The sequence below is a fragment of the Bombyx mori genome, chromosome 8, assembly GCF_030269925.1.
Source record: "Bombyx mori chromosome 8, ASM3026992v2".
Classification (NCBI taxonomy): domain Eukaryota; kingdom Metazoa; phylum Arthropoda; class Insecta; order Lepidoptera; family Bombycidae; genus Bombyx; species Bombyx mori.
In genome coordinates, this window is record NC_085114.1 from 8308103 (window position 1) to 8335011 (window position 26909).

The following is a 26909-nucleotide window of genomic DNA, read 5'->3' on the forward strand; positions in this document are numbered from 1 at the left end:
TAATACTTTCTTTAATACTGAATATTTAATACAGCCTTAAGAAATATAATTTTAAATAATAATAAGTATTTCATATACATTATATTAAAATAACTTAAAATCAAAAATATTAGTAACAAAATAATATACAGCATCTGTTAGTAAAGATGTAAATTCAAATTAAAATAACTCAGTGCTTCAAGGTAAAAAGCATAGCTGAGACCTTGCTGCAGTGACTCACATAATATTATGAACAGTCCAGCCTCCTCTCAATCATATTCAGGTTGCTGTTGGGGCCAACCCAAACTGTAATAACTAAGGATGCGCATCGCTACCCCACTGCTGTTAATGTTTTAACACAGTAAATTTAAGCTTTTGCAAACATTTCTACGGTGCTACAGAGATAAGACAACTCTACCAGCACCCTGATACATCATTACACAAAATGTGGGTAACAATGTATAACATTTTTGCGAATTAAACTCACATAGTAGTGCAGTCAGTATACATGAAATAAACTAATGTAAACTGTATTTTTCTTCTGTTGTAACGCATTAATATAATCGGATGTTGTGTACATATGGAAAGCAGGTAGGCTTAGGCAAAGATTGGATTAGGCAGTCTCCTCCCGATGATGGTTACGGGGCGACTTAAGGGGGTTGAGACTGCGCCGCACGCTACCGTCACTCTAGCGCGCTGGCACCAGGAGGACGGGACGACGCGTCGGCGGCTGCGGACAGCGATGCGGTCCGCATTTTCGTCGTCGCTGTCGTCGCCGAACATACTGTGGAAGAGTAACCCGGTCGGCGGTGTATCGCGTTCCGAACGGCAGGCTGGTTCTGGCCCAGCGAGGTATCCCGGAACACCAGCGGCATCGCCCGGGCGGCCTGGTAGGGCCGCCGTACCGCGGAGACCGACGTCTTTGGTCGTCGACTATCGCTTCGCCCACCCGTCGGTCGAGCGTCCTCGGGGTGGCGCCGCGTGTCTGGTTGTAGTGTTGACCGCGGGAACCCCCCTACTCTGACCGAGTTTTGACCCCGGACGGAGATCAGACGTCGGTTGTAAGAGTGCAGGGGAGTCGTGGGTGAGCCCTAAAATTCCTTGGGCCGCGGTCTACTTTCAACACCTTGCAGATCATTGAGTCCCACATACCCCGCGCGCCCCCTAGGCGCGGGGACCTCGTAGGAGGTTCAGCCCCCGGCCCGAAAAAAATATGCAAAGATTGGATCCTAACTTCAATGCTAATTCTGTGTAATTGATACAATTGAGGTTGTTACTATTTATTTATTTTCCTGAACTGTCCCTTCAAAGCCCAGCTACTGACATCTATGCACAAATTTTGACAAGCAACGCTCTATTACTCTACTAGCAATAAAATTACCTTTTTTTATGATTGAAGGATTACTGGTGGCCCGTAGGCCTTTCCAGTTTCACCAGGACAGGTAAAATTACCTACATTCTAATACATACTTATCATTTTAAGCAGATGAGCCCAACTACTATTATCAATTTAGCTGTTTGTAGGTGGCTACCAGGTAATATGGATTAAAAAAGGTAACCTACCAATCAACTGCATTAAGGGAATGTTCTATACTTTGAATTAGACCATGATTCGTTTGGCAAAAAATATTTATCTTTTATTAATTTTAATAATAATAGCCATGAACATTTTTACGGCAACCCTATTGGTACATATGTCTTTACAAACATATTTTATTTATTAAAATAAAATTATCACCTGGTTATCAAATTGGGAAAAGTAATGCTTACTGGGAGCCAGTGACGTAGCGATAAATAAAGTAAAATAAATTAAGTCACACATTCAAGCTAGGCTTTAAATTTGAAACAAAATTGTAGTTGAGTAAACAGGACAAGATTTTAAAATGTAAGATGATCATCTAGAATTAGTTCAAAAGATACCCATTATTTAGATATATATAGATGTATATTTAGAATGAAATACTTAAAAACATGCATTTTTTTAAAACAATAAAAGGTTAATTTAAAATATAGTTTCCAGTGATCGATTACAATAAAAAATATGCAGCAATTTTTCATAAAAACAGTGGCAGCTGGTACAGAAAAATAAATTTTCTTAAATTATGAATGGCAAATAGAATTTATATAAATTAAAGGCCACAATAAAATTAACTTTCTGAGTGTAACTATATTTACCTACCTTGATACAGACATTAGTGGTGTTTGGTCAAATTTGCTAATAACAAAACAAGCATTTGTAACATCTTAGTGACAGCCTATTTTATTTAACTAATGTTGACTTGAGTGACAATTTGTCAGAATAACTTTGTTTCATTTTTAAAGGGTCATAATTGTATTGGTGTCGCATTTTCTCAATAACCCTACATAATTATTTTTGCAATATCACTATAAAATTAATTTACTTTCAAAACAAAATTTACTCACCTAGATTTGTTTCCAAAATACTAACTTGACAGTTTTTTGTCAACATTAAAATAACATTAAAGTTACATACATACGCGGTCGACAAATTTATCGACTTTTTAAAAGTAAGTTGTATTATCTATGAACATATTAAGTGTATAATCTATGTCTATGAACTTAAATGTTAAATCAAGGACTTTTTGGCGGGAACGCGAGGAGTGAAGTTGTGTGATTTGTTTTATTTTGTCTATTTAGTGTTTCTTCAGGTTTAAATGTGTAATAACGGTGGTTTATTAACTGTTTAATATCTGTGAAAGTGCACAAATGTGGGAAAATGAAACAAAGCTGCTGGACGTAACTTCTGGGGTTCCTCCAAAAAGTCCACTGAAAAAATCTCAGTAAATGACCACCATTTTACTGCGATTATATTTCATCCCATATCATCTCATTTCATTAAATTTCATCCCAGTTGATTAATGTTTCAAATTAATCATCTTCATTTTATTTCACTCCATATTATCATTTTTCATAAAATTAAGAATATAAAGTAAAATAAGACATGACTTAAAAGTCTTAGTTACCAGATCACAAAATCTCTTAAAAAAATTTGTGTTAAATCAAGAGGGACTTTTTGGCGGGAACGCGAGAAGTGAAGTTGTGTGATTTGTTTTATTTTGTCTATTTAGTGTTTCTTCAGGTTTAAATGTGTAGTAACGGTGGTTTATTAACTGTTTAATATCTGTGAAAGTGCACAAATGTGGGAAAATGAAACAAAGCCGGTGGACGCAACTTCTCGGGATCTTCTAAAAAGTCCACTGAAAAAATCTTAGTAAATGACCACCATTTTACTAAGATTATATTTCATTCCATATCATCTCATTTCATTTAATTTCATCCCAGTTGATTAACGTCTCAAATTAATCATTTTCATTTCATTTCACTCCATATTATCGTTTTTCATAAAAATAAGAATATAAATTAAAATAAGACGTGACTTAAAGGTCTTAGTTACCAGGTCATAGAATCACTTAAAATGATAAATCAAGAGGGACTTTTTGGCGGGAACGCGAGAAGTGAAGTTGTGTGATTTGTTTTATTTTGTCTATTTAGTGTTTCTTCAGGTTTAAATGTGTAGTAACGGTGGTTTATTAACTGTTTAATATCTGTGAAAGTGCACAAATGTGGGAAAATTAAACAAAGCCGCTGAACGTACCTTCTCGGGATCCTCTAAAAAGTCCACTGAATAAATCTTAGTAAATGACCACCATTTTACTGAGATAATAATTCATTCCATATTATCATCTTTCATAAAAATAAGAATATAAATTAAAATAAGACATGACCTAAAAGTCTTAGTTACCAGGTCTTAAATCCCTTTAAAAAAAACAAATCAAGAGCGATTTTGGTTTTGATTTTTGAGGCTCAGTGAATTTAGCCCCTCTTTTTTTGATTTTCGGATATTTTTTATTATTATTTGTTCGTTAATGTTCGAATGTAAAAATTGTTTGTTCGTCTTTTATTTATTTATAATTAATTAAACAAATGATCACTGGTGGTAGAACCTCTTGTGAGTCCGCGCGGGTGGGTACCACCGCCCTGCCTATTTCTGCCGTGAAGCAGTTATGCATTTCGGTTTGAAGGATCTTCTCAGTGGGTCGCGTTTCCGTTCCGGTAGTAGATTCTGCGAAGCACGGCTCTTGCCAAGGTTCGTGTTAGCAATGTCGTCAGGTTTGAGCGCCGTGAGCTCACCTACTAGTTAAGGTTACGCTGAAATAGCCTCTCAAGGCTCTCAGCTTAGGTAGGAAAAAAATAATTACATCAGCCCGTTAAGTTTCTCGCCAGATATCAGCAGGTCGCAATTCCGAACCGCTAGTAGATTCATTGGCGAAGCAGCTGCCCATGAATTGTTAGGTCTGTTCCAGCGACGCTTGGACATCTGTTAGCAAATTCCTTCCCTCCTGGCTGAGCCTTTGCTCGCCCACGAAACTGAAAAGTGAAACTGAAAGGTGAAACTGAAAAGGCCACTGGGCCACCAGTAATTCTTCATCCATCCTTTTTACCACCAATCTTTACCTTTTCCACCAATACTATTTACTGGTGGTCTTGTGAGTCCACACGGGTAGATACCACCACCATGCCTATTTCTGCCGTAAATGTAATGCGTTTCGGTTACAAGGGTGGGTGCAACTGGTGCATTGTGTTGCAATGTCCGCAACCAAGCCATTAATTAAATTTAACAAAAATTTGGGAAACGATTTTTAGTTTATTTAATATACAAATACTCTATTTTTGAAGGTCAAAAGTAACTGAACTTTGACAATGTTATGTCTGCGACTTAAAGCCTGACAGCGTTCTACACAAATATAATTATAGATCATTGGACAAGCAGAATGCAGTACAGACAGAAAGCCCGACAAAGCTAAAATAACGAGATATACTTTTAATAATTTAACTGTGAAATATTGAAAGATTCCTACTTCACTTTCAGCACAACTGGCACAAAAAAATCGTTATTTAATTATACATCGACTTGAGACTTCTATGTAATACGTTGATACCTGAATATCAAAATAACGATTTCCCGATGCTTACGGGAGTAACTTCGAGATCAAATCAGAACGCTAGTTGAAACGGGTGAAGCTGAAGGTGGTATTTTGTAAATAAAAAATTATCTACACCACTTGTTTTCTGATGAAGTTTTGAATTAAGGCGATACTTTAATTTAGCTTTGGGGCTATAATTTTTTTTGGGTCTGGTAGCACTGCTCGTACCCTTTCGCATTTCGGCCGCCTTTTTACTAAAACAGAAGTGAATGGCGCGCGTCCCGGCTTTCTGATTAAGTTTGGCATGGGACTTTATTTGGTATTTTGAGTATAATTAAACTGTTTGTTAAGGTTAGACCGTAAGAAAACCTAACGTACAATATGGCGGGAGTGAAATCGCTAGCAATTAGAGGAATAAGAAGTTTTGGACCTGAAGATACCGACGAACAACGCATACTATTTGATTCTCCATTAACGCTGATATTAGGGCAAAATGGATGTGGTAAAACAACAATAATTGAATGCTTAAGATATGCAATCACTGGTCAAATGCCGCCTGGTAGCAGGAACGAATGCTTTGTTCATGATGCAAAAGTGAATAGATCAACAGAAGTACTCGGTCAAGTGAAATTAAAGGTTAGCTAAACGCTAGAACTTTGAGATATGATTCTAATTAAAAGAGCGTGCTATTTATAACAGTATAAAAATATTAACCATCATATTTGTAGATTGTCAATGCAAAAGACAAACAGTTGGAGGTGACAAGGTCCATGAAGGTGACTGCCTTAGCCAAGAAAAAGACAAAATTTCAAACCCTGGATTCTTTTCTTTCTACTGTTGATGAAAGTGGCAAAACAAAAGATGTATCTTCAAGATGTGCCGATTTGGACATCCTTATGCATGAGGAACTTGGTAACTTAATTTGAATTTAATTGAATTTGTTAGTTATAGTGAGTAATAAGGTAAGTTGTTTCATTGAGTGAGTGTCATTTCTCAGCAGACTAACAGTCTCAATGCTATTATATGCAAGCTATATAGTCTTAAAAATGTAGTCAACGCAATTTAGGTTTTTGTCGTATATGTTAGAAAAGACTGATAACTTGATCTAGAAAGCATTCATGCATTTTTGTTTACATCTTTGAGTGTTAAGTATCGATAAATAGACTCCATTAATATGTATAAGGTGCAAGTGTTGGAATACTGATTATTGTGCAGTTTTAATATGTAGCATTAGGTATCAACATGTATGGACGTGTCTTAACAACTGTATGAATAAGTTTTTAATAAGTTAATAAAATTTATAAATAACCATTTAAAATTATTTTGCTGTAAATTTTGCATTGATTTTTGCATTCTTTTACTAGTTAAAGTTTTCTATAAGGTACTTTTTTTCAAAACGTGATTACCAATTTCTGCAAAATATGTGAAAATAAGCTCAGTACTTAAGCAGATTCAATAAAACCAGAACTTCATGTTTCAGGGTACCTCTGTAGGACTTAGTAACTCAACTATATTTCTTCCAGTTAGCAAAGTACTTTAAATCATTACCCGGTCAGTGCAGACAGCATCTCAATTCAATAAGTTCTCTTGAAAATTATTGAAAATATTAGTAGTTTAGAAATTGCAAATAAAATTTAATTATTTATTTTCCAGGGGTTTCAAAAGCCATACTAAATTCTGTCGTATTTTGCCACCAAGAAGATTCAAGCTGGCCACTCGATGAAGGAAAAAAGGTTAAGGAAAGATTTGATGAAATTTTTGATGCTGATAAATACAGTGATTGCTTAGATCGTTTAAAAAAAATAAGAAAGGATTATGCACAGAACTTAAAGTTGCTTGGTGAGTTAATATTCAGTATACAAATTGGATTCCACATATAAGCTGTTAGATTAATGAGTTCCTAAATTTAATTCTACTGTATTAGGAGGATTTTTTGTGAATATATTTATCAACAAAATGTTTTGATTTTTAGAACAAGAAGTGGCTCATTTAACAGAGAAGAAACAAGATTTAGACAAGAAAAAACTTAATGTAGTTAATACAGAGACAAATATCTCCCAAACTGAAATAAAAGTAACAGAACTAACACAAGAATTAAAACCAGTTAATGAAAAATTAAGTGCTATCAAAACACTCGAGAACAACTTACTGAGTTATGAAACCAAACGAGAAAAAATTAAGATGAGGTATAACGGTTGTGTTAATAATATACTTTACTAGCTGACCCGGCAAACGTTGTGTTGCCTTAAATAAGATTTCTAGGGAAATTCTACTGTAGAAAAAAAACCTCATTTAACCACATAATACCTCATTATAAACAAAAAAAAATATCCAAAAAATTAAAATAAAAAATAAATGTTTGGGGTGGACAACCCTTTTCACTTAGAGGTATGAAAAATAGATAGTAGCCGATTCTCAGACCTACTGAACTACTGATACTATTGATACACAAATAAAACCAAAAAAACATGGCTGAAAAATGTATAGTAAATGCTCTCAAATATATTAAGTGTATAATCTATGATATATAGTGAGTAAGTAAGACAGGAGACCGGCTTCGTCCTCATCCCTACTATGTGATGTTTGCTGGATGAGTGGTGACACCTGGCGGGGATAGCTGATCGATTGATAGTTGATCAGTAGTCGACCGGCGAGGGCGGGAGATCAAATTCAATTTAAAAAAAATCATAATTAAAAGAACTTGAAATTATAAACTCTGAATAAGAATTTATCGTACTACAATTATAATATTTGATTGCCATCTTGCAACCTTATTGCGGATCTGTGCATAGAATAAAAAAAATATTAATCGGGATGGAAAAATAGGGGTTGATCGTATAAGAGTGAAAATTGAGAGTAATATGATTTTTTTTATTTGAAGTCATGGCAAAACAAAATAAAAAACTTGCCAAAAAAATTAATGTTTATAATTAACAAATGAAAAATTGGGGTTGATCATAGAGGGATGAAAAATTGAGAGTAACATCAGATTTTCTATTTTAATTCATGATAAAATAAAAATAAAAATGAGAATCTTGCCAAAAAAATTAAAGTTTTTAATTAGCAAATAAAAAATAAGGGTTGATCGTAGAGGGGTGAAAATTTAGGGTTATACGTATTTTTGTATGCTGTATCATAAAAAAATAAAAACAAAAGTTTTTGTCTAAAAAATAACAAATAAAATTTAGGGGTGGACCACCCTTAACATTTAGGGGGATGAAAAATAGATGTTGGCCGATTCTCATAGATACTGGATAAGCACAAAAAATTTCATCAAAATTGGTCAAGCCGTTTCGGAGGAGTATGGCAACGAAAACTGTGACACGAGAATTTTATATATTAGATTTAGAAGTCATGTTAACATGTCCGTATGTATATACACTTGCAGAAGCCAAAATATAACTAATTACTTAAAGTAAATAGAAGATATTGTTCATTTATTTAACCATACATAAATACTTGTTGTTTTACTAAGCATTTTTTTTTTTGTGAACTGTGATACTTCGTCTAGTCAGTATAAAACTGCCACTCACTTTCTCTAGACACCACTGGTACTGTGATCCATTTTTTTCTAATTATAAATTGTGTGCATTGTTAAAGTATAGTGAATTAAATTTTAATTAAACTACAATCTTGTGTCTCATGATAGGTTTCATTTTCATGGCGAATTTCAGACCTAGACCATTCCCTAAGGTGGGTAGCCGACTTCTTAAAAGAGTTAGGATGGTTCTTCTCAGATCATTTATCTACACACTCGTGAAATACAGTCAATTTGAAGATGTCAATTAGCTGAGAAGTCCTTGTTTATCAAACACTGGACAGTGAAATTCAGATAACAGTGCCTTAAAAACTTTGGCTAACAAACAAACATCTTTATTGTTTTGGTCTGAAGTTCTCTAAGGTCTTTGTAGTAATTGAATCTAGTAAACAATAAAATGAATTAAGAGTAAATTATACTATAAGTTACATCATACATTATTATTGACTTTGAGGAGAAAGTGTTACTTTTATAACAAAAGTCATCTACTGATCAGTAATAAAAACCATTATCTTACTAGACTAGAGCAAGCTCGAATAGAAGAGGAGAAACTAAAAAACAACATCAAGACTTTGTTTGAAGGAGCACTTGATGAATTGGAACAAAATATAAGTAAGTAGAAAATTCTGTGTCTGCTTTGAAAAATACCCTCAAAAAGGTATACAAAAGACTCAAAATTATCTTCTTTCAGAAAACTACGCAACTACAGTTAAAGCTAAACAAAAAGAGCTTGAAGATTCATACAAAAAGAACACATCATTCAACAAGGAAGAAGAAAAAATTGCCAATGAGAAGTCTTCAAACGAGATAGAGTACAACAAATTTATATTATTGGAAAGTCAAAATCAAGAGAAGATTGATAAGAGAAATGAACAGATTGTCGAAACTGCAAAAATTGCTGGTAATTATATTAAAATCAATTGAGATTCTTGTACAGATAGCAACAACAAAGGCATCCATTGCCTAATTGATATGAAGGTGGATTCATTTTGAGTGATGCAATACTTGAATCTGAATCTCACAGCAAAAACAATTTTTTTTTGTCCATAAATATGTTCAACAATGAAGTTGTAAGTTTGTTATTGTAATTGTTTTATGAAATTCAAGAAGTGTTAGTAAATTCTCCATAACTTGCTCAGCTCTATAAGCTGCTGCTTCATACTACCATTGTGTGCATTACTACTGTGAAGCATCAGGATACAATAGATATTTAGATTTTGTGTCTCACATGATCTGTGTTTTATATGATATAAAACTTAATACTAATATGAACTTATATTAAATATCTTTAAATATTTAAACAGTATTGTAAAGTATGGATATCTTTATTATGTTGGTTTTGTTGTCTTTAGAAATTGAAAACATCACTGAAGTTCAAACAAACGAGGAAGCAGAGAATGCCACAAAAACTATTTTGGAAAAAGTAGAAAGTCTAAAAAGTGACCATAAAGTGCAAAAATCACAAGCTGATGAAGAAGAAAAGAAAGCGCAGGGATTCGTTGATGAATGTCGTGTAGCCTTGGTAAATAACACGTCGTATTGAATCCTCACGATCCACTATTGGTACTTTAGGCATTCCTAGCATCAGTCACCGTTCTTGTCGAACTCGTCGAATGTGACGAAGGGTCCGTTGTGAAAATTAACCCACAGACACAGCCTACTGAGTTTCTCGCCGGATATTCTCAATGGGTCGCGATTCCCATCCGGTGGTAGATTCAGTGAAGGACTGCTTTTGCTAGGGCAGATATTAGCAAAGACTCCCAGGCTGAGTCCTGTGGGCTACACGCCTACACGTTCGGTTTTCCACTTAATTCTTCAATCTGTATAATCATTACAATTCTTAACATGATAAATAAAACTAAAACCGTTACCTAACTGCTAAAACTGTTATGTATCACAAATGTTCTTTTATTTAACAATTCATAATTTTTGCAAAACCATCATTTTATAATACTGATGTCTATGACTTCATTGTCAAAGAGAAATTAAGTAAGAGAAAAGTTTAATTCGTATTTTAATTGAGTGGTTAACATTTAAAAGACCATTTATAATGTATTATAAATGTAACACTTAACAAAGCAAAGTATCCTTCAATATGATTCATTTACATTAAAGATTATTTTCTAGTCTGGTCATACACAAAAAATCAGTAGCAAAGAAGGAGAGATAAATAAGAAGAAAAAAGAGATTACTAAAATAGAAAAAGATATAACATCAGCAAATCAATCAAAAGATAAACTAGAATTGATTGAAAAGAAGTTGCTTGCAGTTGAAGAGTAAGTCAAATTAATATTTTATTTTACATATTTCGCTCGTATTTTATCTAGATGATCTTCTAATTACATTACCTACTAACTAGGATTTTATTATGCTACCCCGCAGTGTTCTTATTGCATTACGGCCTTTTTGTCCATTCTAGAAGAAATAGTGTCCTCACTCTGCAACCTAACTAGGGGAACTTCCCCAGTTAAGTTGAAGCTAGGTTTAATTTTTGAATAAAATATATAGACTGTGTTGTAAGTCCACGCTTGATACAGCTTATTTTAGCAATAATTAATCCTGAATAAAAAGTACAACAACTGTTAATTCAATATAAATCAGATTTACACTATAAAGGCTTTCACCGTTTACTAATAACATATTATAATTTATATAACTATAAGTTAATTAAAATATAATGTAAGTATTAATAAATGAACAAATATATAAATATTGCCAATAACAAAATAAAATATTTCATGTTAAAACAGAGAACACAAACAAGCTGAAAACGAATTAAACATTGAAGAATGTCAGCAAGAAATCAACGAAGATGAGAAAGCTGTGGAACAATATGAACAAGAAATGGATGAGCTTAGTCAAAAGGTAGCTGTGCATGTGTTTATTATTTATGTTTTCAAGCAAATTCCCATGGTAGATAATAATTAAATATTTTACATACCATTTAACTCTATAAAACTTCCCAGATAACCAAGCTTCAAAAGCAAACTGCTAAATTGAAAGAAAAGGAAATGATCGAAGAGAATCTCAAAACTAAAGAAAAACAGTTAATTGTTCTTAAAAACAAACACAAGACGGCCCTGATGGAACTGCTTGGTAATGTACCCGAAAAAGACTTTGCTGTGACAATCAACAAATTTGAGTGTGAAGTGCGAAATGAAGTTGAAACACTGAAGAAAAAATTGAAAGAAAAACAGATAGAGGTAGAGAGATGTTTCATCTAAATTCATTCAGCAGCCGACAAAAGTTCATTATAATACACTCATACTTCATTATAGTTCACATATTCATGAATGAAATAATTAAGAATGAAAAAAAAATGATTGTATTAATTTAAATTTTTTTAGATAACGACTTTGGAAGCGGAGCGAAAACATATTCGTGAATCTTTAAACGAACGACGCAGTGAACTGACTAAAGCCGAAGACAAAATATACAAGGCATGCGGAACCCAGCCCTATGATGTTACGTTATCTAAATATACAACCACAGTAGAAAAACTTCAGGTATTATTGCACAGATTAATTACTATTAATTTTCTTAACTATTGAGTAAAAAAGAATGAAGAATAAAAATTAAAATGGTTGTCTTAATCAAATGACAATTACTTGAACGCTTTTTATTTATTACGTAAATTGGTATTATGTTAAATAAGTTGTATCTATAATATTGAGTATACAATTGGTTTAGTTTTTATTAAAAAATACAAAAATCTTTAAAATACATTTATATTGTAGGATGAACAAAATGTTTTACAATCTTCAATGTTCATCATAAACAAATATAAAGGGCAACTTAAAGATAACAGTTGCTGTCCATTATGCAATCGCGGCTTTGAAAACGAGTCTGAGGTAAGTAATTTAACAATCTCATAGGGCAAAACACAATTTCTTGCATCTTCTCATCTACATTATTACATGACATGACTTGAATGACTTGATGACTTGATGACTATAAGTCATCTTGGCCTAAAGCAGGGCCTCCCAAGCTTATTTTGTGTACTGCCCACTGTGAGAATAAATTATATTTTAGTGCCCCCATTTTTTCACCTACTTAAAAACCACTATAGCGAGAGCTCAGTTGGTGTCTCAGAGTCCTACTAGAGCAAATTACAAATCGCCTCTCAAGCTTCTACACAACGCCCCCTTTTTTTTTCTGGGCCTTTTACCGCCCCTTTTTAGGCTTGCAGCGCCCACGAGAGGGCGTTATCGCTCACTTTGGGAAAGACTGGCCTAAAGGATAAGACTTCCGGTGCTTTCGTATGTAGCGATGCACCGCTGTTCGAATCTCGCAGGCGGGTATCAATTTTTTTAATGAAATACGTACTTAGCAAATGTTCACAATTGACTTCCATGGTAAAGGAATAACATCTTGTAAAATAAAAATGATACCCACAAAAATAAAATTTGCGTAATTACTGGTGTTAGGACATCTTATGAGTCCGCACGGGTAGGTACCACCACCCTGCCTATTTCTGCCGTGAAGCAGTAATGCGTTTCAGTTTGAAGGGTGGGACAGCCGTTGTACTGTAAAAACTAAAACCTAAGAACTCATGTCTCGAGGTGGGTAACTACTGTGGGCTCTGATAACTACTTAACACCAGGTGAGCCGTGAACTCGTCCACCCATTTAAGCAATAAAAAAACCCATAAAATATTAAAATTGACAGAAAATCTTTTAAATTCTGTAAAAAATATTGAAATAAAACAGCACTTAATATAAAAACCAATAAATATAATATTGCGTTTCTTATAAAAAGATTATGTCAAACAACTTCTCCCTCAAAAAATATTTGTTATGGAAATTACGCTTTGCCCGCTGGTGGGTTGTAAAGCATACAACATGTTAAATATATATATTGACAAATTTGTAATTGTCAGTATAATTTGGTTATGTCTAGGTAACCGACTTAGTAACACAACTAACAACTCAAGTTATGAATGTGCCGGGTAAACTTGAAAAAGTTACTGAAGATCTCCAAAGAGCGTCAGCTAAAAAAGATGAAATACTCAGTATGAAGTCTTTAAATGAGAAAATAACCACTCTTAAAGATACGGAAATCCCCCAGCTGGAGAAACGAATCGTTGATGTTGATACTGTGAGTATTTACAATATATCTAATTTCAAATTTCGTGAAGTGTACCAAATTATCCTGCCAAATTTCGTGAAGTCCTGAATAGTAATTTAAGTATTTATCTATTTATGATTATACGATTTGGCATCTCGTATCTAATGTTATGTTACTTAATTCAATGTTTAATTACGCACTATTTAATAAGACTGGGGTTGATGTCGATGCGCCACTTCCGGAACCTCTGTCCTAAATTGGTTGCCGCGATCTGGAGTTGATTGAACAACATAATCCTACTAGAGTAGTAGATAGCCGTATCATCCGCAAAAGGGGCTAACTACCCAGCCGGCCACCGGGGTATGTCGTTAATAAATGGGCTAAAAAGTACCGGGGAGAGAGCGCAACTTTGCGGGACTTCGGCCGAGATATGTCGCAGGAGACAGCGATTTTTCTCGACTCGATATCGAAACCAACGGTTTGACCAGAAGTCTCGTATGATGAAATGCAGACTGTATGGCACGTTCATGTTATACAGTTTGTAATTTAAACCATTATACCAGACTTCTTGGAACGCCTTCGCGATATCGAAGCAGAGGGCTCTTGTAGGGACGGGTTTGCGTCTGTTTAGCCCTACTAAGATGTGCTTCGTGAGGCGGTGCACTTGCTGAATGCGCGAGGGTTTCGCGCGGATTCCGAACTGTTCGTCGATCAGGATGCCTTTAGAGGTGATGAAGTCCCAGAGGCGTTTGCGTAATAGTCACTCGTATAATTTGCTTAACACCGGGATGAGGCTGATCGGCGGGTAGCTCGCGGGATCATTTTTAGGTTTCTAGGTTTGTGAAGGGTGTTTCCACCATCCTGCATATTTCTGCCATGAAGAAATTGCATTCCCGTTTTAGGAATAGGTCCTCCTTTATTAGAAATATAGTCAGAGTTTAACTGACTCGTATATTTATTTATTTAAATATTCCAAACAAGAATAAAAATGCAGTAATCAGATTAATCTTTATTTTTAGCAAATTAAGACTCTAAATGAAACTGTGGAAGAAATAACCATGTCTCTGATTGAACCAGAGCAAAAGATGACCACTGCTAAGCAAATACACGGGGATATGCCGATGCTTGACCGCTATATACAAGAAATTAAAACGGTCACCAAAAAGGTAAGCTACGAAAAATATGTTATGTTACTGTTGTTGAAACATTTTAGAATTTAAACATATATTCTAGAAAATGTTTTGAAAATCAATATGTTCTTCCATTTTTAAATTAACTTAATTGATTGATAATTCATATCTTTGTAGTTTGAGGCAGTAAAAGAACAATGTGGCGATGTTGATTCAGAAATGACGTTGGATGTTGCGACTGCCAAGCAAGTGGATTTTAAGCAAAAAATTAGCACCCTAAGGAATCGCGTAAAAACCACACAGAAGAAACTAAATGCACACAACAAGAAACTGCAAACTTTATATGAAAAAAAAACTAAAGCTAAGGAAGAATTGTTAAATACACAGAAAAAGGTAAATACTTAGTACTTGGCAGTTAGACACCCTGCCAATATGCTGAATCTATGCTAGGTATTAGAGAAACTACTCATCCAACACAATAAATTTTGTATACCCCCATGCTCTTACAATTTGCCGTCTGGTGTAGTGGTAAGTGACATGGTCACTACACAAGGGGGTCGCGGGTTCGAATCCCGCCAAGGGAAGATATTTGTATGATAAATATAAATGTCTTTCCAGGGTTATGGGTGTATATTAAATATATGTATGTGTATAATAAAAATATTATATTTATTTCCGTTATCTGGTACTTGTAACACAAGTTCTTTACGAACTTAGCACGGGACTAGTTAACGTGGCGCGATTGTTAGTAAATATTAAAAAAAAAAAAAAAATACTAAGTGCTTAGCTTTTTGTGAACAAACACTTTATGAGAAATTAAAAATAAAACTATTAAAGTTATGTTTATTTAATGATTGTTGATTGGTTGAAATACAAAATCAAACTAAGCACCTGTTGTTAGCTCTCTTCAAAATTAGAAGGAGAAAAAATTGAAGTGCCAAAGCTATCTGCATTACTGCCATTTTTTATCAAGCAAGGAATATGTCTTAATTTGTTCTATAGTTGCTCTTTGAAAAATCGTCAGAGATCAGAGTCATTCTGTGTTCCGGTGTTCGGTCATATGTATGTGTATGTCAATATGTACCATATCCTTTCAACCTCAAACTAAAAATTACTTAATGTCTATGCTATGATTATGTTCACAATACAGGCAGAGTTAATTAAATTCAATATATCATTGTATCATTGTATAATATATCATTGTATACTAATGAAAATGAGGTTGTTAAGAGAGTGTTAACTATGAATATGATATAGAGGAAGAGGTAGACCTAAGAAGAAATGGATGGATTGTGTGAAAGACGATATGGGTAAGAGGGGAATGAGCGAAGAAATAGTATATGATAGAAGAGTATGGAAGGAGAAAACATGTTGCGCCGACCCCAGGTGACTGGGAGAAGGGCAGGATAATGATGAATGATGATGATATCATTGTATACTATAATATCAATATAATTATAGTTTAATGTAATACCGAAAAGATTATTTTATTATTTATTATTATTATTTTAGAGATAAAAATTAGTGTATTGTTATTCGAACCATACTATCTAACTAGTTCGCTATTCCAGGTTCAAGACATCGTAAATCTCGAGGAATCTAAAAAGCAACTGCAATCAGATTGTGAGAGACTAGAAACCGAACTAAAAGAACTGAAAGAAGCTATAACCCCACTGGAAGTCGCACTTAAAGAAAAAATCGAGGCTAAGACCGAAGTAGTGAGAAGGAACAGGTACTTTTACTTTTTTTTTATTGCTACAAAGCTTAGACATGATGAGAAACATTTGTGGCGCTGTTATGTTATCAGAAGAATATTTGAATAGGGCTGTCGTCAGAAAATATTCTACTACCAGCAAAGGACATGGGACATTTTCGGCCCAGCTACTAGTGTTCTCAAGGACACGAATGAAATATCTATAGAAAAAACATTTCATTTTTACATACTTATTATAAAATTTAAGGGTATTTTAATGATGGGATAAATAAAATCATAAATATAAAGAAATTAGCATGACTAATCTACATTGATAATATTGAAGGAGTTGCCATAGGTAAAATATATTTATATTTTAAACAATTCACATTAAATCTTCTTAAAAAATACATTATATTGCAAACAACTAGCAAAATATATTAACATATTTAATTAATGGATTTTAAAACTAGTATAAAACATTATATCTAAACAAAAATCTATTTTTATACTTTAAAATCGCGCGCATTGCGGATATTAAGTGTTTCGTTGCGATATACGTGCTTATTATAGTTTTTGTGCATAAATTAAGTCTTGGCGTTCATTGAATAAGGTCGGTGTTATAAAGTATAGTAATATAAATAATATTTAAGCTGATGATGATGTTAAAGTGTAAGTGTATTGACAGCAAATCACATGATATAGGTAACCTAAAAATCTTATCTTATTTTTAAAAAATATCTGTATCCCCATGAACAATATTGATTTTAATTTGTTTATAATAAAAAGGATATAGTCTGTTATTTAAACTTAATTTCATTACTGCCCTTGAACTTCGTTTAGTGGCCCGTGCAATGTATGGGGAGTGGCCCATGTCCTTTCTACCCTTATTTACACCTTAATCATTTTAATTCTTACCCTTAACAGTTTTAGAGACGAATATTTTAAAGTACCAAAAACATTAATATAATTTATTCTTTATTGCGATTTGCTAAAATAAACAAAATTTTAATTAGGCACTTTAAAAAATGTGACTACATATTTTATGCGGTCATTTAGCGTAGAGTTAAATATATAAATAATTAAGAAAAAACTGAACATACACATATTATATCCCTGAAGATGTTAATAATTTATGTTCAAGCGATTCCCGTAGAGGGAAGAAAAATTATGGATTGGGTCACATATTATGCCATAGAATATATATTTTTTATCAATAACTTCATTTTAAACAAAATAAGACTTAAATTTAAAATTTGTTGAATTTTTAAACTTATGCACGCGCGTGCACACTCGCCGTTTCTGCATCTAATTTTTTTTTTTTAAATTCGTTATTTATTTATTACAGAGATTTGATTGAGGCTGGAAGTGCCTATATTGCAAAAGTCGAAGTAGCTTTCAATAAAGTAAAGTCTCTCGATGCTGAGATCCAACAGCATAAAAAAAAGAATGTACCCCGTGAAATGGAGAAGATACAAGAAGCAAACGATAAATTAATGGAAAAACAAAAACAAATCATGACTGACAGACAAGTGCTCACAAAAAAAATTGATACTCTTAAAGATGAAATTGCAAAGCAAGAGGTGCTTGATCTTAAAATTTTTGCTTGTAGCCTATTCCAATACCTTGTCAGAAGTATCTAATTCACCCTCTTAGATGTAAAATTATGAAAATCGTGTATGTCTTTGTTTGTAACCAGAAGCAAATGCATACATAGAATTTTGTGCTTCTTACTTACTTATTTTACACCCTTAGTTGTGAAATTTCCAACACAAGGAGTTTATGCTTAAAACATAATGGTAGTAAAAGCAGCTTAGGCACTGCAATGATGAATCAGTAATCATAATAATATGTATACGGACTTCAATTTATTTGAATGAACACATAGCCCATTTGGTTACCATACTTAAAGTGGTTACCATTGGTTATCGAAGTCCATAGATAAAAATAACGTGACACACGCCTTGTGAGATATGATCAAAGTGTCAATTGCATTGTGCATTAATCTATATATTAATACGTGAAGCAAAAACTTTGTATCCCTTTTTACGAAAATTGCGCATACGGAGGAGTATGAAATTTTCCACACTTATAGAGAATATAGAGAAGTGCACAATGCTAATATATATTTTTTTTAAATAATGCATAAAAGATACATTAAATCAATAAAGAAAACATCACACACACTACATACCATGTATTTGACGCACACACGCATGCACACTAGTTATTGTCAAACTTTTATTCTTGACGTCTGTTGTCAAATTGAGAATAGAATATATGTAGTTTGTCTTTGTTATTATTTTTTATAGTGTAGTCTTGGCGAAATTTGTGATTATAGAAGTATAAAATACAATCATAATAGTGTACAAACTTACAATTCCAATTAATTATAGTCGAATTTCGACTACTGCGGGACCTCTTAAAATTAAAAGTTTGAACATTATTATGGTTCTATTGTCCAAAACTATTTATTATACTTATATATAATCATAGATTTCGCCAAGACTACACCATAGACAAATAATATTAAAGATAAACAATAATAATCTATTCTCAATATGACCACAGACTTCAATAAACAAAAGAGTATAGATAAAGAGTAAGAGTGTAATTTTTTTTTATTGATTTAATTTATTTTTTTGTGCATAATTTTAAAAAGATATTAGCATTCTGCAGTCCTTCTCTATATTCTCTATAAGTTGGGGAAAACATGTCTCGTCGGATCTTCCGTACCGCTCTCGGTGTTTTTAGGCTCTTCAAGCACCAGTTACCATCCTCGTATAATTCGTAGATTACCACGAAAAGCTCGACGAGATAACCAGTCCATAGACACAACCCACTGAGTTTCTCGCCGGATCTTCTCAGTGGGTCGTGATTCTGACACAGAGTTAGATTCTGCGAAACACTGCTTTTCCTAGGGTCAGTCTTAGCACAATCTCTCAGGTTGGGCCCCATGTGCTCACGTACCAGTCACAGCATAGCAGGTATAGCCTCATAGGCTAAAAACAAATAGGAAAGGAAAAAAGTTGATATTATATAATATAAGGTAATAAAGTTGATAATATAATATAAATTACAGGTTTATAAACGTGATCTAGATGACAACTTGTGTTTGCGTAAAGCACAAACGGACATCACAAATTGGCAAAAACAAGATGATGAATTGAATGAAAAATTGAATGGTATTAACAAAGAAGAATTAAATGAAAAAGAATCATTAATCATTAAGCAAACGAAGTTGTTCCAACAGAAGGCAGAGTGCACTGGAGCATTGAGTGAACTTAAGGTACAATTTTGAACAGTGCATTTTTGCTAATTAGTGTCAAGTTCAATTCAATCGCACATCAATTGTATATGTAATTTTAATTCAATTGTACAAGCATTCAATTGTACTTTGTATTATGCATTTTAGAAAAGTTTAAAAGGCTTCAGGAATGAACTGGAAAAATCTTTATCTAAGGATATAGAAAAAAAATTTAGAGAAAAAATGTATGAACTACATGTAACTAAAGCTATTGACAAAGATATAAGGGAATATGCTGTTGCTTTAGATAAATGTCTTATGGAGTTTCATAGAGAGAAAATGGAAAATATCAACATGATTATCAGGTATGAATAGTTTCAGTATGAATCTAAATCATTGCATAGGTTCACGAAAACTTCAATGCTGAAGTAACAACATACAAATATTTGATAAAAATATGTGATCACTATTAAGGGATATTCTGAACCTATAGGGCACTGCCATCCTGCCTGTTCCAAACCAATACCAAACCATTTCTGTGGAAGGTGCGAGCACACCTCAGCTATCAATACCTATATCAAATGCATAATTATTATGTGTGATCTATTCTTCAGGGAACTTTGGCGAAAGATATACAGAGGTAATGATATTGATTACATTGAAATCAAGACTGAAGGCAACTTAACTGTAGAATCAGAACGACGCAAATATGACTACAGGTATGTCCAACACAGTGCATTAAAATATAAAGCATATAAGCATCTTTGACCTAATAGATAAGACACCCTGTGTACTCATATGAACTACCTCTAACCTATCGAAAAAAACGCAACACTTAAAAAAGTTGTATTAACAGAAAGAATAGGTCAGACAGCTCAATGTTGTAGGTACCCATTTTTTTTATTGCTTAGATGGGTGAACGAGCTCACAGCCCACCTGGTGTTAAGCGCTTAGTTACTGGAGCCCATATACTTCTACAACGTAAATGCCGCTACCCACCTTGAGATATGAGTTCTAAGGTCTCAATATAGTTACAACAGCTGCCCCACCTTCAAACGGAAACGCATTACTGCTTCACGGCAGGAATAGGCGGGGTGGCGGCACCTACCCGTGCGGACTCACAAGAGGTCCTACCACCAGTGTATTATTGCCGTATAGCCTGCTTTACGGCAGCTTTGTGTGAATGGTAAGACAGCTGTTAGGCAATAACTTCGACTTTTCAACCTTGTCAAATTGACAAATCTGAAGGTTTGTCAATTTGACAAGATTTACCTAAATTATATAAAAAACCCTAATTAATCAAACGATTATTATTACAGAGTAGTACAATCTAAAAACGGTGTGGAAATCGACATGCGTGGAAGATGTAGTGCTGGTCAAAAAGTACTCGCTTGCCTAATAATAAGGCTAGCACTTGCAGAGACATTCAGTTCCAGGTAATTCATTTTTGCTATAAAACATTTTTAATTTCTCGTTTAAACATTTATTTTATATAGGAACTGGAGTATTGTATAATAACTTATTGATAATTTTAGGTTTGGAATACTTGCTTTGGATGAACCAACAACAAATTTGGATCAAGAAAACATTCACAGTTTGTGTGCAGCCCTTGGTGAAATAGTCCAAGAGCGAATGATGCAAAAAAACTTTATGTTTATTATTATCACCCATGACAAAGAATTTATAGAGTCACTTGGGAACATTGATAAAGTTACACACTATTATGAGGTGTCTCGAAATGACAATGGCAAATCTAGGGTCAAGAGGATTAGATTTATGTAGGTCTATTTTTTTGTTTGAACCATTCCTTAAATACATACAAATTTTATTTTAACAATAAGTAAAAGGCGGTGCCTTAGGAAGAACTTTAAAATATCATTGTCATTAAAATTATATTATAGGTTATGTAATGATTAAAACTTTTTTCTAAAAGTAATATTGTTTATTTTTATAACAATTAATATACATATTATTCATATTTTATTTTATTAAATATTATCATATAGTTTAGATATTTAATTTGAACCAGTAATGACATTTAAAGGTTCACACATTGCATGGAGGTCTATGTACAAAATTTTACTGTCTTGAAGAACAGTCAAAGTAACACCTAGCAACTCTGCTATTTGTGTTGAAGGGAACGATTGAGATAAACATTTAGTGATGTAAGGTATTAAATCATCTCTAAAGGAAAGACACAATGATACGTAATTTTGTCTCTCCACATCAGTAAATCCTTGTTGTTCTCTGTAATAGAAATTTAACAATACTTGGACTGTACTGTTTAATGATTCTTTATATGAGTTATACACTTCTTTAGCTATGTTTAATGGAGCTGTAACTCTTAAAGAATTCAAGACTGTAAGCATTCCATTGCAGTACTCTGCTAGTGGATAGTAATCAAGGAGGTTTTCGGGAGGACCCTTTGCCGTTTCCGTAATTGGTCTTGGATAGTTTTTGATACTAGGAACTTTGTATGCACGCATTTGTTGCTCAAAGTGATCACTGACTTTATCAAGACTTGAATGGAATTGCTTTAGTATGCAGTCGCGAAACAGCGGCGTTAAGACACACCGCATGTCAGCGCCGACTCTTCCGAACGAAAGACAAAGGTACATACATTGGTTCAAAAGTGATTCGAAATTAGCTTCATCTTCTTTACCCAAATTTTGGTTTAAAATATGCGCGAAAATCTCCACCTAAACAAAAGAAAAGCTATAAAATTTAACATACATAAAATTATATAAATATGTTTCATTGCGAATACCTTTAATTTTAACCAGTTTGATAGAGCACTGTTTCCACTCAATTCATCATCTCTTGCTTTGGATTCTTGAGCATCAGATAAGAAAATTGATTTATGCTGGGTTAATACATTGAAGAGATGTATTCTATGCAATTCCACAATTCTTCTTAGAACTTTATCAGATGCTGTAATATTTATTATTAATACAATTTTGAGATTACAAAAAGTATAATGGTACAGATAGATAACTTCTTAGTAAAGTTAAAGAGTATACATACTTTAAATTTTCTAATTCTTCTAAAATATTAAACCTTAAACAGTGAATGTTTCAGTGATTGGAAAAGCAAATACATTACAATTGTAAATGCCAACGTTCATTCTTTTTACTTATTAAACCAAAATATACCTACCTACCTATAGGAACAAAAGTATGCTCTTTACTGTTATGCTAAAATTTCTAAATTATTAATAAGATCAGTTGTATTTACTTACATTCAGAATTTCTAGCATCAACTAAAGCTTTTTCAAACCAAGCATTTCTCGCTTTTAAGAAATGTAAGTGTAATCCATCAGAACTTGTATTTTTGTTCCCTATTATAGACTGCATACTGTTTTCTTCTTCATCTGTTGATTTGTAAACTGTGTTTGCTCTGCGCAGGTAACCTAATATCTTAAATCAAGTACAGTTTATTTTTTTTCAGAACTATATTTGTAGTAAAGTTTATGCAAATTAATGTAGTATAATATAAATAATAAATATTTGAATTACTTGTAGGCACTGAGGAAGCGGTAAATCATAACGAAGCTGATTGAAGAGATGATACAGTGTTTCAAACCATAATGTCATTATCTCATTTGTTGTATTCTGAAAATGTTAATACTTGGTTAATATGAAACTTCTTCTATTATAATTTTCCCTTCACCATTAAAGTGTTAGTCACTAACACGTACACCACCATTATACTGCTGTTAGTGGTTACCAATAATACTACCAATAACACCATAAAGACTTAATGTGAATGTAACCAAACACACATTGGTACATTAGGTACCTCAAGAATGTCAAAGAAGTGAGACATGTCTAGAGAAGTGAGAACACACAAATAGATACCACCCATAAACCACATGTGTTATGTGGTAGTTCTCTGTACATGTTTTTTTTCTCACATGGGTGGATGAGCTCACAGCTCAGCTGCTGTTGAGTGGTCACCAGAATCCATAAACATTAACAATGTAAATACCGCCTATATTCTCATTTGAAGGTCATCTGTGAGCTTCAATACTCACTTAACATGAAGTATAAACTAATGTGTGCTGTGAGATCTCTGGGTGTATTGTCAAAAGAGAATCAATCAAGAAGTTTAATGTAGAATTCAATTCCCATGAGTTTATATAAAAGAAACCAAAGTAGAAAATATTACTTTTTAGCCAGTAGTAAACATATCAACTTTGGTTTCGTCCGTTTAATTTCAGATACCTTATAGAATGTTAATAAGGTTTTTTCACAATGGAAAACACATACTTGTCTTATTGTTCTTTGTAAACTTCAACTACACTGATAAGACTACAGACCAGACAAAAGAAAAATATGATAAATGTTTATAACATATCCATTTGTAAGCTATAGTAATATCTTAGGGCTATTTTAATTTACCTGAACAATTGGTATCACAGAGTACCTTTTACTTAAATTTCGAACAAAAGTGAATATATCTAATGCACTTTCATAATCTTCAGCATTTAAAGCCTCTCGCATCAACGACGGCAGTTCAAGAAGTTCTAACAACTTATCACTTTGATTTCTGATAGTGCTATATCGACTGAAAAAAGAAAGTTATTGCAAATTTTTTTTAATATACACTGTATCTATACTGTTTTAATTTATTGCTACTGATGGCTGCAATCTTGCAACCTAATATGATGGAAAGTGGTTTTTGTTGCTTCCAAATATCAGCAGAGCCAAAGTTATTGCTTTTCCACGCTATTTTTCAACAAAGTTTCAAGAAAAACAGGTCAACGCATAATATTAATAATACCAGATTCGTTTGAACATCTTGCTGTACCAGGTAATTATTTTTATTTAATATTTTTCAATCTTGGTTATTCTCATACAGTTACAAAATCTTATTTTGTGTTAAAAGGTTTTCATACAACTACCTTTTCTCTTTCACAATGGTACCAGCCATCTGCGAAAACCTTTCGCTCTCTTCAATAAAACCAGGAGTAGCATCAAGAAAATTCTGTAAGGATTGCTTTGATCTATTAAGATCCTTAATTATAGTACGGGATATTTCTGCAGTTTCAACAAAAGTCTTGTAATTTGTGAATGCTAATTCCTGGGTCTGCTCTGTTAAGTGCTTCATCTCCTCAGTAAGCCTTTCTGGTTCTTTCCGAATATAGTCCCAATTCTGAGAACCCAATTTTTTGATGTAATCACTGACTTCGCTAAAAAATATGACATTTTCTGAAAAAATTATGAATGGCAACTTTATAATTTGGATTACTAAATAAATATATTTATTTCCGTTAAGATATAAATGTTATGATACCTACCTGTAGGTGAGCTTGGGAAAATTAATTGACAGAGTTCCTTTAGTTCCTGAGACATTTCAGTTGATGATGAAGATAACTGAAACTGATGTAAGTGCGCTCGCCTGTTAAGGATAGGTACTACACTTTACAGTTTACACTTTACGCAGTTCCGTACAAAATAATTAATTTCAAAGACTAAACGCACATACTAATATCAATTAAGTATATAATTAGCACACTTTACTAAAAGTAGGTATGGTAAATAAGGTGTAATTTTTTATAAAGGATTTTGTCTTTCTCAAATAAATTGTTTACTCTATGGATTTATGTTTTTTTTAAGGGATTTTATGACCAGGTAACTGAGACTTTTAAGTCATGTCTTATTTTAATTTATATTCATATTTTTATGAAAGATGATATTATGGAGTGAAATGAAATAAAGATGATTAATTTGAGACATTAATCAACTGGGATGAAATGAAATGAAATGAAATGATATGGGATGAAATATAATCTCAGTAAAATGGTGGTCATTTACTAAAAATTTTTCAGTGGACTTTTTGGAGGATCCCGAGCAGTTACGTCCAGCGGCTTTGTTTCATTTTCCCACATTTGTGCACTTTCACAGATTCTTCTTCTTTATCGTTCCCTCACTACTGAGGATCGCGACCACATGCGACGTACTTCCAATGCGCTCGATCATGGGTGGCAGGGACTGCATGGTACAGACTACCACCGAGTGCTTCTCTTGCTAGATCTGACCATTTGGCTGGTGTTCTGCCCACGGCGCGCTTGCCTTCTATTAGACCCGTTATTATGAGCTTCTCTAATTCATGTCTGGGAGACCGCATGATGTGTCCGAAGAAGCTCATAAGACGTTCCCGGCAGATGGAAGAGAGCCTTTTTCGGATGTCTAGCTACCTTAGAACGGATTCGTTTGTTCTTATGGCAGTCCACGGTATTCGCAGCATCCTCCACCCCACCCACATTTTAAAGGCATCGATCTTCTTGATATCCCGGCTTTTTATGCACCATGTCTCCGCGCCGTAGAGGAATATGGGAAAGATCAGTGCCCGCACCAAGCGCACTTTGGTTTTATATCGGATGCTACGATTTTTCCATATCTTCTCGAGATTGGCAATCGCACTTTTAGCCATACCGGATCTTCGGCGTATCTCCCTCGTGCGGCCACCCTCGGATGTTATTTGCGACCCAAGATATATGAATTCCGCTACTTTCTCATAGCCCTTGAGTACATCAGAACGTGGAAGAAGTTGCGCTCTATCTATTATCATTATTTTGGTCTAGGAGTGGTTGATTTTAAGACCGAGTTTAGCACTTTCTTCTTCCACATGGTTCAGCAGAATTGCCATTTCCTCCTCATCTGATGCAAGCATGGTAGTGTCGTCAGCGTATCTTAGGTTCGTGAGTGTTTCACCGCCCACGGAAATACCGCCGTTCCAGCCTTTAAGTGCTCTTCTCATTTTATATTCGCCGTAGATATTAAATAATATGGGTGACAAAATGCAGCCCTGACGCACTCCACGTTCTGTATGGAAGGGCTTAGATATTTGATTATCCAGTTTCACGAAGCAAGAGCCATCAAGGTACAAATTCCGTATAAGTAGTGTGAGATGAGAAGGAACGCCCATATCAATTAACACATCAAACATGCTACTCCACTGAACACAGTCAAACGCCTTCGCATAATCTATAAAGCATAGCACCTGAGGCTTGTTAAACTCGCGAAATTTCTCAATGAGCACTCAGACGTTCAAAATTTGCTCGCGAGTTCCTTTTCCAGCTACAAAACCATCCTGTTCTCTCGGTATCTGGTGGTCTATGAAAGCTGATAGTCTGCTGTTTAATATGCGAAGGAGTATTTTACTCGCGTGGGATATGAGCGACAGAGTTCGGTAGTTCTCACACTTCGCTGTGGAGCCCTTGTTTTGAAGTGGTACTATTGCAGATTTTGTCCAATCACTGGGCCATTGGCCTGTTTTCCAGATCTTGGTACATATCTTCTTGGTA

At 33.9% G+C, this 26909-nt stretch overlaps 3 protein-coding genes across 7 annotated transcripts in view; 1 reads left to right on the forward strand and 2 right to left on the reverse strand.

The window, feature by feature from the left end:
• The window catches only part of LOC101736066 (transmembrane protein 47), a 24054-nt gene extending 19716 nt beyond the window's left edge, over positions 1-4338 (reverse strand). For 2 of the 5 annotated variants that reach the window (XM_038012518.2, XM_062669726.1), the window contains exon 1: positions 4200-4338. The gene's annotated coding sequence lies outside the window, so the exon portion shown is untranslated. Of the gene's footprint in view, positions 1-2158; positions 2541-4199 lie in introns of those variants that run through there. The other 3 variants (XM_004932064.5, XM_062669725.1, XM_012695516.4) reach the window with 2 other exon arrangements.
• LOC101744768 (DNA repair protein RAD50) lies at positions 4249-21536 on the forward strand. The gene is made up of 23 exons (XM_038012514.2): positions 4249-4388; positions 4871-5561; positions 5654-5837; positions 6579-6764; positions 6898-7111; positions 8984-9075; positions 9155-9364; positions 9816-9985; positions 10591-10739; positions 11214-11328; positions 11430-11666; positions 11811-11969; positions 12201-12314; positions 13363-13560; positions 14550-14696; positions 14838-15053; positions 16232-16392; positions 17702-17936; positions 19436-19642; positions 19769-19965; positions 20215-20319; positions 20920-21036; positions 21136-21536. Exons 2-23 carry the CDS (start codon positions 5307-5309, stop codon positions 21380-21382), a joined length of 3915 nt encoding a protein of 1304 aa, XP_037868442.1. The 5' UTR covers positions 4249-4388; positions 4871-5306; the 3' UTR covers positions 21383-21536.
• Positions 21521-25340, reverse strand: LOC101736204 (conserved oligomeric Golgi complex subunit 8). The gene is made up of 7 exons (XM_004932065.5): positions 24900-25340; positions 24504-24810; positions 24001-24166; positions 23116-23211; positions 22839-23016; positions 22368-22531; positions 21521-22299 (listed from the first exon to the last, which is right to left on the reverse strand). Exons 1-7 carry the CDS (start codon positions 24952-24954, stop codon positions 21616-21618), a joined length of 1650 nt encoding a protein of 549 aa, XP_004932122.2. The 5' UTR covers positions 24955-25340; the 3' UTR covers positions 21521-21615.
• Between the last annotated feature and the right edge of the window lie 1569 nt (positions 25341-26909).